Source organism: Lagopus leucura, unplaced genomic scaffold (genome assembly GCF_019238085.1).
Source record: "Lagopus leucura isolate 7727_CA_CO unplaced genomic scaffold, USGS_WTPT01 Super-Scaffold_760, whole genome shotgun sequence".
NCBI lineage: Eukaryota > Metazoa > Chordata > Aves > Galliformes > Phasianidae > Lagopus > Lagopus leucura.
Genome location: NW_024962257.1, coordinates 3,061,518 through 3,072,659, shown reverse-complemented (window position 1 = coordinate 3,072,659; position 11,142 = coordinate 3,061,518). Strand labels below are relative to the sequence as shown.

Sequence of the window (11,142 nt, the reverse complement as noted above, 5' to 3'; positions counted from 1 at the left end):
ATAAGAACCTGAGGACATAATTGTGAAACCCTTCACTAGGGGAAAAGCAGTGCTCCAGTGCTCAGGGACATCACAGCCAGCTGAGCCCCTCCACTCTGCCCAGCCCTGGGGACACCCAAGGACACCACGCATAGCAGACAGACCTGAGGAACCCACTGCGCCTTCAGGCCAACCAGGGACAGAGCCGTGACCTCTGAGCCATCCCCCAGCTGGGTTTTGCCCAGTTTAGACCTGCACATGGAAAACATGCCTTCACCTCGACGCCGTGGTGTGAAGAAAACATAGACCACGGTGGGAGTCATGTAGTCCCATAAAGGAAAATTCCTGCTGCTTCACATTCCTTGGGATCACCATCACCCCAGATCTCACAGACAGAAAGTTGAAGCAATAAGCAGCAGCCTTAAGGTGTAAAGCAGAGAGCAAAGAGCAGCACAGCCAAGCACCTGGCAGCTGCCCCCAGGACAGCTGCTAGCATCACCACGCTGTTCTACTGGCATTGCTCCATGTGCACCTACAGGTTAAGTTGTAAATGATCTCCTTGCACATGACTCTAAGAACCTCTGGTATTTGTAGCAGCAATTAATTTTTCAAGCCCAGGGAAAGGCTCATCAAAAAGCCAACAGAAGTGTGACTGGAAACTTCCTCTCCCTCTCCCCAAGGTCATGCTGCTCTCAACAGGAACTAAGCTGAGCTTCCACAGTTCCTCCACTTCCTTCTTTTTTATTTTTACTTTATTTTAAGCCATTTCTGCACAAAAGCCAAGCCACAGCAGAGCTGGGAAGACAGTGGGCAGTGATACCAGCACAGCAGGGAGGCAGTGCAGCACACATGAGGATGCAGCAGCCAGAGGGGCCCTGCTTTTGTGGGAGCCAGGCAGGGGGCAGCAGCCCACCCAGCAGCAGCAAAGCCCAGGAGCAGCAAACAGGTTCCAGCTCGGCTTCTGCAGAGCTGCCACAGCCCAACTGCAGGCAGAGCTGGATCCACTGCCCAACATTGCTGCTCAGCTCTTCTGCAGCCAAATGCCAGCCAGCCCATACAGGGACAAGTGTCAATCTCCACAGCCCAAGCTGTATCCTTGATTAAAGCAAACAGAACTACCTTAGCTCTGCTTCAGACCATGCACTGCTCACTTCCATTTCTTCCCCAGACAGGCATCACTGTCCTCATTAAACCCCATCTTTCCTTTTTCCCCTACCCCCAGTGAGGTTTCCAACTGTGGGCAAGCCTTTACGTCGGAGCCACCTCGTTTGCCTGTCCTGTCATCACACCCTGCACCCTTCCTGGCACTGCTCAGCACCACAGCCACACGCAGCCCTGCCAAGTCACCGGCCTTCCCCGTGCTCCAGCTTACATAAGGAGGAACAAGCTGGCTTTTCTTCATCACCCCTTCAATGCTGCCATTCATCCCCTGCCCTCCACCCGCCCGGTGCCACCTTGAGGGATTCAAAGCACACAGCCAAAAGCCTTCAAGCGTGATCCGAGGGCAACTTTTTACTCCATGATGATTTCTCCACACTTGGTGGCTCTACAATTTTGTTGCCAGAAATGAGTGAAAGGGTTAAAGGGAAAATGATTGAGATTTGAAGGAAACCACGTGGTTAAGGCCACCCTGTACCCTGGCAAAGCCGTGCCACTGCTCAGAAAGCAAAGAGCTCTGAAGCCTGACAGCCCTTCCCCGGAGCACACAGGGGCTGTGGGGCTGGGTTGCATACCTTGTGCCATAGCAGTGAGTGAGGGACCCCATCTGCCACATGGCTGCAAAAAGACCTTGACTGCAATGCTGAGCAAGCAACTAAAGCTGGTCTCAGTTCCACCTGGAAACATCTCAGTCAAACCCCTGGATATTTTTGCATCCACACATTGGTTCTGCCTCATTGGGCACCAGGCTGGTTTTGGCCAAGTGGTCAGAAGCAAGCCAGAGGGAGAACAGGATGTAATTTTGCAGGCTGAGCATGAAACAACAGAGCCAGGTTTATTTAGACACAAATAGGCCACTTCAAAGCATTTTTCTACCTCTCATAAAATCAGCACTAGCATCACAACCATCTAAACTCACAGTTTTTAGCTCCTTTCTGACTTCAGGCCAGCATGCACACTGCCTGCCCTCGCCGGTCATTCTGCCATTGACAAATACTGAATTCCAGCTCCTTCAGAAAACTGGGGGGGGGAGGCATGGCTAGTTTAAACCCTTTGTCCTTCTCTCCCCCCTACGTACTCTTTTACATCATCAGAACAGTGCAAGAAACCCACAGAAAAAAAAAATATAAATGCACATTCCTAAAGCTGGAGGCTCTGTCCCAGTCCCCCCAGTGGCCTCACCACAAAGCTCAGAGCAGCCTGGGCTGCCTTTGACTCCTTCACAATACGTTCACAGCAGTGGGAGGGTGGGGAGGAAGGCTTCAAAAGGAAGAAGCAGCAAGGAGCAGGCTATGGGGAAGCAGCAGCAGAGCAAGCCCTCTCCATGTGAGCCTCACTGCTCTTCTCTGCAGGCACTTAGGAGAATGGCTTTGGCTGAGTATGGGCTTGAAGACATTGAAATGGCTTAAAGCAAACGCAGGCTGGGCTTGACAGGGTGACAGCCCTCTCCCACCACCACCCTCACCACTCGAGCTCTCCTGAGGGTGAAGCCATGAAATACGCTCTGCCTGGGACAAGCTGCAGCCGTGGTCATAGAGTGGTGTAGGTGAGGATGCAGCTGCAGACGGTTTGCAGGATGAGCATCACAGAGGCCGTGCAACTGAGCACAGCTAGGAGGGGCAGGATTTGGTCAAGAGGTGCAGGGGAAGCAGCTGGGAGGAAGTTTGCACAGCTCGGGCAATGCAGTGCTCATCAGCACATCTGCGCTGCGTCCCCAGCTGCCCACGTCTGCAAATACTAAACATCAATTAAATGGAAATTAGAAGAGGAAAAAAAAACCAACCAAAAAACAAACACGTTGTAAAGACAACAGCCGAAAACATCCACGCTGTAACTTTGAAGAGCAGGATGAAGCCACCCTGAAGAAATGTAAATATTGCAGGAACCGACAGCCTCCCAGGATTACTCATTACAGCAGATGAGAGTCTCAACATCTTTCTGTTTTGCAGCAATTAGCTTGTAATTGAAAAAATAAATTGAAGAGATCAACACTTTTCTATTATTAGTTTTAAATAATGACTCATAAACAAGCACTTCCTTTTTCCCCAAGCTGTGAAGATCTAAGCACTAAAAATCAGATCATGGCTTCAGGCTCATTTAAACTGCAAATATCTCTGCAGAAATTACAGGAGGGTGCTGTGAATACAATTCTTTGCTCCTAGCATAACTACTAGCTATTACCCTTCACTTAAAGATTAAAATGCTTGGTGCAGCACATTCACCAGGAGGAGCACACAATGCTGAGACAATGTCACACCTCCTGCTGGTCTCGGAGCAGAACAAGGCAGCCAGCCCCAAGGCAGCTGCCCAGAACACAAAGCTGCTTCCTGAGGCTTGGACCTCCATCGTTTTCACAGCTCAGGAAAGTAATTAAGCATTTCAGCTCTCTGCCTGATCACAGAGCAATTCAGAGAGATGCAGATTCAGCTGATGAGACACAAAGCCTTTCTCCAAAAGCTGCATCCTTTGGGAAGCGGCCCGCAGGTGCCGAGCACAGTGGGCCACCATCACTGCTGCAGCAGAGCCCAGCAAGGCAGGTGACTAAATCTGCTTCGGTCAGTTGCTACAAGCATGAATGCAGCAGATGAGGGCACAGCATCACAAGCAGTACCTGGCACACTGAAAACAAATGAATTCAGAGATCACCTCGATGCACACAAACTGAAAGAAATCTTTCAGCTTTTCTTCACCCAGGGGTAAATATCCACACCCTGCCACATTCCCCTAAAGCACTGGGAGTTGTGTTATATCCCCATTGCTGCAAGTTACCTGTGCTGAGCACGGCAGACATCATATCACAGAAGATTCTCCATGCTAGCAATGCAGAGGCTGAGCAAATGCAGTGTTCTGTACAGCACAGCTCCTCCACCACGCTGCTGGAAGTGGAAGCAGAGCAGAGGCTCTGGGCTGGCCATCTGCACATCCTGAATCACCCCGTGGGCCTCAACCACTTCCCTCCTGTGATCCTGGCTGTGAGCTGCATGCCTCACTGCAGCACGGGTGCTCGGGCACTGAGTGACCCATCTGCTGGGCTCCCAGCCCTGAAGAGATTCAAGTGCCCTGCAACATCACAAACAGCCTTGAGATGACACACAGAGGCAAATGCATCAGCACTTTTTAGGTTTTTCTTTCACTTCTTTTTTTTTTTTTTTTTTATTCCTTCCTTTCCTTTGCCACAACACAAACTTCGTATTAAATATCTTAAATATATTAATTTTAAAAAATGTATTAATAAAAAGCTACTGAAGGACACAGCTGGCAGAGTGACCATGGGCAGTGACCCACTGCAAAACATGGAGACATTAAAAAAAAAAAAAAAAAAAAGGAAACCCAGAAAACAATGATAAAAATACTGGCATTTTTTCCATATGCACAGCTGGATGGAAATATCCTGAACTTGGCATTACTGCAAAAATGGAAGGGGAAACGGTAGAAAAAATATATTCCATTGTACCAACCTTTATGGAAAAGGGAGGTAAAAGCAAAAAAAATGAGGAGGCTTTAAACATTTTTGGTATTTCAGATGTTCCCTCCCCCACCCGCAGCCCAATCACTTTTAGTCTTTAAGCAAGTTTTCCGGCTTGGGGTAGCCAAAGAGCACAAAGTCTGCCTCATACAGCTTGTAGAGCTGCTGCCTCCAAGCCAGGGGGATTTTAGCAAACCAGTCATCCTCCCAGCTGCTGGCAGTCCTGTTCCGGTAGCTGGGGGGGAAGCGGAGCAGCCTGTCCACCTTGAGAAGCTGCAAGAGATAAGCAGCGTCCTCATCCAGCGTCTCCAGCTTCCCGATGAAATCATAGTCTATCTGGCACGGGTGGCACAGCCGGTACACCTGCCGCCAGTGCTCATTGAAAGGGGCCATCTTCTCTGTCCTGGGATCCAGTAAGTACTGGATGAAGTCAGAAAAGGAGACTTTGAGGCCGGCCCCGAAGGCCTCGCTAACAGAGGTGGGAAGGTTGGTATGGTTGGAGTACAGCTTTAGCATGGGGATGGCAAAACGCCGGTAGAACTCCTCGTTCTCCAGCTCAAATTTGCTGCGAAAGGCAGAGATGAGGCGGACAAAAGGGTCCCTCACGAAGAGGAACTTTGTGTATTTCTTCAGTTTGATCTTCATGAGATGCCGGGAGAATTTCCCGTATCGACGCCAGAATTTGTTGAAAGTCAAGTGGGTGCTGGTATTGTGGACGTGCTCCCGTGGGATATCCAGGGGGTTCCGGTATGGGACTCCTTGGTCCAGCAGGCTCTCACTCAGCACAATCATCACCCGTTTCCAGTTGGTGCAGGCAACCTTGGGGACGTAGCAGTAGATGATGCCGTGGCGGTCATCCACAATCAGATGGTTGAGCTCATAGTTTGGGATGTCATCAAAGGAGCGCTCCTTGGTGGGGAAGGCAAAGCTGGAATTGGCACAAAACTCCCGCAGCGTTCTCTGCCTCTCTATCTGCAGCTTCTCTTGGTCCAAGCTGTTTCTGGCATTGTGCGTCGACCAGTCATAGCCCCGTATGTTCTCCTCCAAATTGCTCACCACAGGCTTGTTGGAGCCCTGGACGAGCAGCTGCTCCGTCTTTCGGGAAGTAGAGCTGTTCTGTTTCAGGCTTGAACTAAGCAGCTTTGCTAAAAACTCATCCACCTCTGGCAAGGCTTCCCAGTCCCCACCTGCAGTGATACCGGGGATGGACTCTGGGGAATGAGGCCTGGAAAAGGATGTGTGCAGGTAGAAGTGAGCTGTTCCCACGTTGTCCCAGTAGACGATGATGAGGAGGATCATGAAGATGGAGACCAGCACCACAGAGAGACGGAGGAGCCGTGCTTTGGTCATCCTGACAGCTACCACAATAGCTGGCCTTCCCATGGATTCACCTCTGGCTCGCAGAGCAAGGGCTGGGATCCTGCATGGTGCTGCAGACCATGAGCCTGGAAAAGAACCAGAAATAAAGTCAGTCAATTTCTTAACTACTCTGGTTTAGAGACAATGATCTTGCACCATCAAGGCTCTGCACAGGGCTGACCATCTCACAGTATTGCACAGGAAGAGCTGTGTGCTCCCCAAGTACCTACAGTGGCTACACAGAGAGGCACCAATTCTCTTGTAGACAAAGCCCGACCTTCCCTCCTCTTGGCCCTCCTTTGGCAGTTTTAATAGCATCTGGTTCTGCAACTGAGCAGATAGGGTCATGAGATCTCAAAGTATCCCAGGGACAGACCACAGCCTTCAGCTTCTGCTCCAGCTCCTTCCTCGAGGAGGAAAAGCTGCACTCATCCTATGAACCGGGGGACACTGTCAGGAGTGGACATTCGGGCTCCTAGAGGCTAGCCTGGAATTCACTTGAAAGCTCTGATTTTCTGTCCAAAAGGAGACATAACATGTTACAAGTTTACTCATTTCCATAGCAACAAAGGTTTGTTCATCACTCTCCAGCTTCCTGAATCGCACGATTTCATCAGGAGTTCTGTTTCCATTTAAAAACAAATAAACAAAAATATTAACATTTCAGGCCTCAAGTTATCAGAGGGAAGTGTAGGAGTATTAAAAAATCTAAAACCATACACAGAAAGTACCAACTGCCTTGCAGACCTCCTTGATTTTTAAGCATATCTAACACACCAAGCAAGAGGGCTCGATCCATGACTTCAGCTTTTGGGATCACATTGCAGTCCCATCTCGCCCATAAAGACACTCTGAGCCACTGTACTAAAAACAAAAGCCTTATCAGACTTCTAAACACGTAGGCACATTGCCTCAGTGGCTAAAGAAAGCTTGTGTTGACAGAACATCACCGACCGAACACACTGTTTCATCTAATCTGTGCGAAGGCACCCAGAGGATGTCACCTCCACCACCTTTCTTGGTAACTACTTCATTTTGTCAAGGGCAGCAATTACACCAACAGTTTTCCTGTGAGAACCCACAGGGACACAACCCTGACAAGAGCTAAGCATCAATAAAAACCTGGAAGAATGATTACTTTTAGCCAAATTGTTTCTGAGATTAAGGATGCTCTGGTAGATCTCTGTCCACTTCTGGGCTGTGTGCAAGTCAGTCACTTTCCCAGCTTAACATAACGTTTCTGTCAGCATCACCCCTAACAGCTCCCAGTCTCCAAAGGCAGGTGAGAAATCACTGTTACATGATCCTTCCTGGAGGGTGCAGAGATTCCTTCTCGTGGCTGCTGGATGAACACAAAGATGTTCACTCCTCACCAGCAGGTGCGAGGTTCGACAGTCCCAACAGTCCTGAACACCCCAGAATTGAGGAGCAAAGACTGACAGCAGTGGAGGAATAATGCAGGAAAGCCAGGAGCAGCTCTATGACATTCTGGGAGAGAATTCAAAGCCTGCTGTTTCACACAGACTACCTGTGAGGGTTAGAATCAAAAGCCAAGCACAAAAGTGGGCACCCCACAATCTTGGAAAGATTATTCCCTAGCCAGTTCAGTTCTTGGACAGCACCAACCCTATGCTGTATATGGATGCAAAGAACCCCAGAGTCCAGATATGCAGAAGTACTGAACCCCTTTGCTCTCTATGGGCAACACGCTCAGCACCTGTGAAAGCCACAGAAGCTTTAAATTGAGTCACTTGTCTAAAGAGCCACCTCCATGGCTGTGTTCATGCCTCAGACACAGCAGATTTTAACAAGCAAAGTCCTGATTTCAAGCACTGGACCAAAAGCATTAGACCAGAATTTACTAATGAACAGGAACAACATCAAAGCATTAGCCCAGTTTGTCCCAAAAGATGTAAAATGCAGAACTGTGGGTTTGGGATTTTTCCACCAATGTATTTATTTGCATTTTGGAGGTAGGAAGAGCCAGAAACTCAGCATAGCTGTAGCCTACCACGTGGCATCACAGTGCAGCACCAACGGCTGTGCTCCTTGGAGTCAGGCTCTTATCCTACATCTCAAAAGGAGCTGGAAGAACCAGGCAGACACAACACACAGAGCTCTGCAGAGCAAAGCACCACTTAGCAGCAATTCTCTAGGTTTAGCTCATTCAGGATAAGGATGGATCAAATCTAGGAAGAAGCACCCAGAGATGAGCATGGAGTTAAGGAAGGGGAAAATTACATATGTGCATCAGCACTCCAGGCTAACATCTCAGCCCAACAACAGAAGATAATGGAGTGATGCTGCCAAGCCTACTGCTTGGCACATCTCTGGTTGTGCATTTTGCCTCAATCTGTTCTTGCTTTTGAGACAGTTAGCTGTTCAGGGCAGGGAATGCTTCCTATTCTGGATGAATACGGCGCCTGCTGCGTACACAATCCCTAGCACGCTGGGTTTCAGGGTGGCTGGAATGCAATAAGTCTGGAAAGCTGCAAAGAGCATCCATCCTTTCTTGCCATCTCCCCATGCCCAGCAGCTCCCACAGCTCCAGGCTGCTGCCAGCATTTCTACAGAGCTGTCCCACCCAGTGCAGACAGATTATACTCTCAGCACCAATAGAAGAAGCCCAGCACTGTGTGTGGCACAGCCAGCACACGCATTCCTCTGGGTAAATGGAAGGATGCTCCTCATTAGAGCCACCCCAATCACATCGCTCCCTCCAGAAGCCCAAGGGTTCGTGACTGCTTTCCAGGACACAGCGCACAGCCTCAGCATTTGGCTTTCCCAAGTCACACAGCAGAGAGCAGCACAGAATTGAAATGACTCTGCTCCCATTGACTCTGTCAGCAACTGAGAGGAACCCTGGAAAAGAACAGTAGTGCAACTTAATTTCTTCTCCTGAGAAAGCTGCCGCAGAACACAGAGTTACTCTATTGACTATGATACATCCTCTTTCTGAGCACTTCATAAAGGATGCCAGGCTGAAAGCACAAATTAGAGGTCTCCGAGCACATCAGAGGGAATGTGCCTTCATTCTCCCCTTGCCAGAATCAAGAGGAAAACCTCCAGGAGAAGCCAAGAATTTACATTCAAGTTTAACCCAAAGTCACCAGCCAACAAGAATGTGCACCAGGATCCATACAAAGCTGCTTCTGTGACACGATGCCTGCAAACTGGGAAACGGACCAAGTGCTATAATCATCCTACACAGCCTCCTGAACAGCCGTCACAGGATTATCTCCAACCTGAACTTTGCCTGGGGGCAAACCGATGGCTTTTCTCCCAGCCTCAGTCATGACAGACACGGAGGTGCAAAGTCACCGCTGCCATCCCCTCCTTCACAAGGTACCACGTCAAATAACCATCTCTCCAGATGGTTCAAAATCCACCTGAACAGAAATGAAGGGCAGGCCTCCCCCAGCTCTTATTGCAAAAGCCATTGCAGATCTGGCTCCTTGGGGATTTGGAAACCCTACTTGCACTTCACAGCCAGTTCGTAACCGTTTGTTCTGAGGGCAAACATCAGCTTAAGCAACTCCCGTCTCTTTCTTCCTGTCCTCTCTACAACACATCTGTGCAGCGATGTTCTCTCACTGCAGAAAGTAACTCCAGCTCTGCTTGTTCCTTTGCTGGAGCAAGAAGGTCTACAGAAAATAAGAACTCACATACAGATCCATGCTGGAGACGATGGACACAACTCTGCTGTTAACAGCACTGTGCCTCCAAAGGTTTCAGTTTCGCATTTCTCCTCACTTTGCATCCTCCCAGGTTTGCTCCCAGCTCCCTCTGGGGATGCACAGACACAGCCCAGGCACTGAGAATTGGCTCACCTGCTGCACAGCCTGTTTGCCCACATATGGGGAGCTGCAGGACATCACACAACCTTGCTCAGCCTTCACTTCTCAAGGTGGAAAGCAGTGGAATAAGAACTTTTTTAAACGCACAGAAAATAAATTCAAACCAACGCTTGTCCTTGTGGCAATTCGATTCACCAGCAGACACCACGCAACCCATGCAGCTTTCTTCACCCACGTGCAGAGGAGCACACCTGCTGCAGGTGAGGCTGAGGGAATTAGCAGGCTGCAGGGCAGTCAAACCAAATGAACCTCCGCAAGTGCAGGGGAACAAACTCCTCTCATCCACAGACAACGCACCAATAACCAGAACAAACTTCACTTTTGTCCATCACTCAACACACTGCTTCTCCTAAGCTCTACCAAAACCCAGCGTAGAGCAGGGAAGTTTTAATCTCGGTAACAACGTCCAGCATTTACTGAATCACATAAATGCAGGGCGTAAATGAGAAAAATAAAAGAACATCTTGATGGACACAGCTATGCCACCACAAAGGCGGGTTTGTACAGCCGTGGCAGTGCCAGGCTCCTCTCTCTTAACACCCATCCTAGGAAGTCGCCTCGATAAGCCTATTCTCAATGCTCCCAGGAGGAACCAGCCCAAGGCAGCGTGCTCTGCTCGCTCCTGACCCCCATCCGAGCTCCCAGCCCTCCCGGCGGTACGAGCACAGAAGATCGCAGCGTGTCCCGGTGCCCGCAGCCAACACAAACCTGGAGCCTTTGGTGCACGTCAACATCGGCTCCAAAAGGCTCCAAATCAGCGCCCCGCCGGCCGCGTTCGCCTCGGAAATGCTTTATTTAAGAGCGGTCTCGCAGCTCAAGCTCCGTCTGAAGTTCCGTCTTTCAAGTTTTCAAGCCGTCCATCGCGGTGCAGGCTGTCCCCGCTCCGCAGCGACGGCTCGGCTGCTAAAAGCCACGCACCTCGCTGGGACGGAAAGCTCTCTGCCTGCTCACCGTTCCCCGGCTTTGAGCCGCAGAGCAGCACGGAAAGCAAAGCGCGCACACAGCTCCGCAGACCCCACCCGAGGGGCCGGTTAAAGGCCCACCACCCCCAGCCGAGGGGGAAAGCCAGCGTCCGCGCACCGCCGCGCTCACCCGCCGCCCCGCCGGGACGGACGGCACGGGACGGCGCTGAAGCCCTGGAGCAGCCCCGAGGGCGCAGGGCGGATGCGGGCACGGCGGCGCTGCCATTACCTGCTGCCACCGGGAGGTCCCGGCCGCCCTCGGGACCGCCGCTTTTCTCAGCCCCCGGCCCGGCTGCGCGGCAACGGAACGAAGCAGCGGCCGCTCCCACCGACCGTCCTCAGCGAAGGGCCGCTCCGCCGC

General features: G+C 50.6%; 1 protein-coding gene across 2 annotated transcripts; it reads right to left on the bottom strand.

The window, feature by feature from the left end:
• Nucleotides 1-4,576: 4,576 nt before the first annotated feature.
• On the bottom strand, nucleotides 4,577-11,142 carry CHST12 (carbohydrate sulfotransferase 12). 2 transcript variants are annotated; one of them, XM_042864789.1, is made up of 2 exons: nucleotides 11,011-11,142; nucleotides 4,577-6,048 (listed from the first exon to the last, which is right to left on the bottom strand). In XM_042864789.1, exon 2 carries the CDS (start codon nucleotides 5,984-5,986, stop codon nucleotides 4,694-4,696), a length of 1,293 nt encoding a protein of 430 aa, XP_042720723.1. In that variant the 5' UTR covers nucleotides 5,987-6,048; nucleotides 11,011-11,142; the 3' UTR covers nucleotides 4,577-4,693. The 2 variants fall into 2 exon arrangements, with proteins under 2 accessions (XP_042720723.1, XP_042720724.1); XM_042864790.1 differs by lacking the exon at nucleotides 11,011-11,142 and adding an exon at nucleotides 10,528-10,724.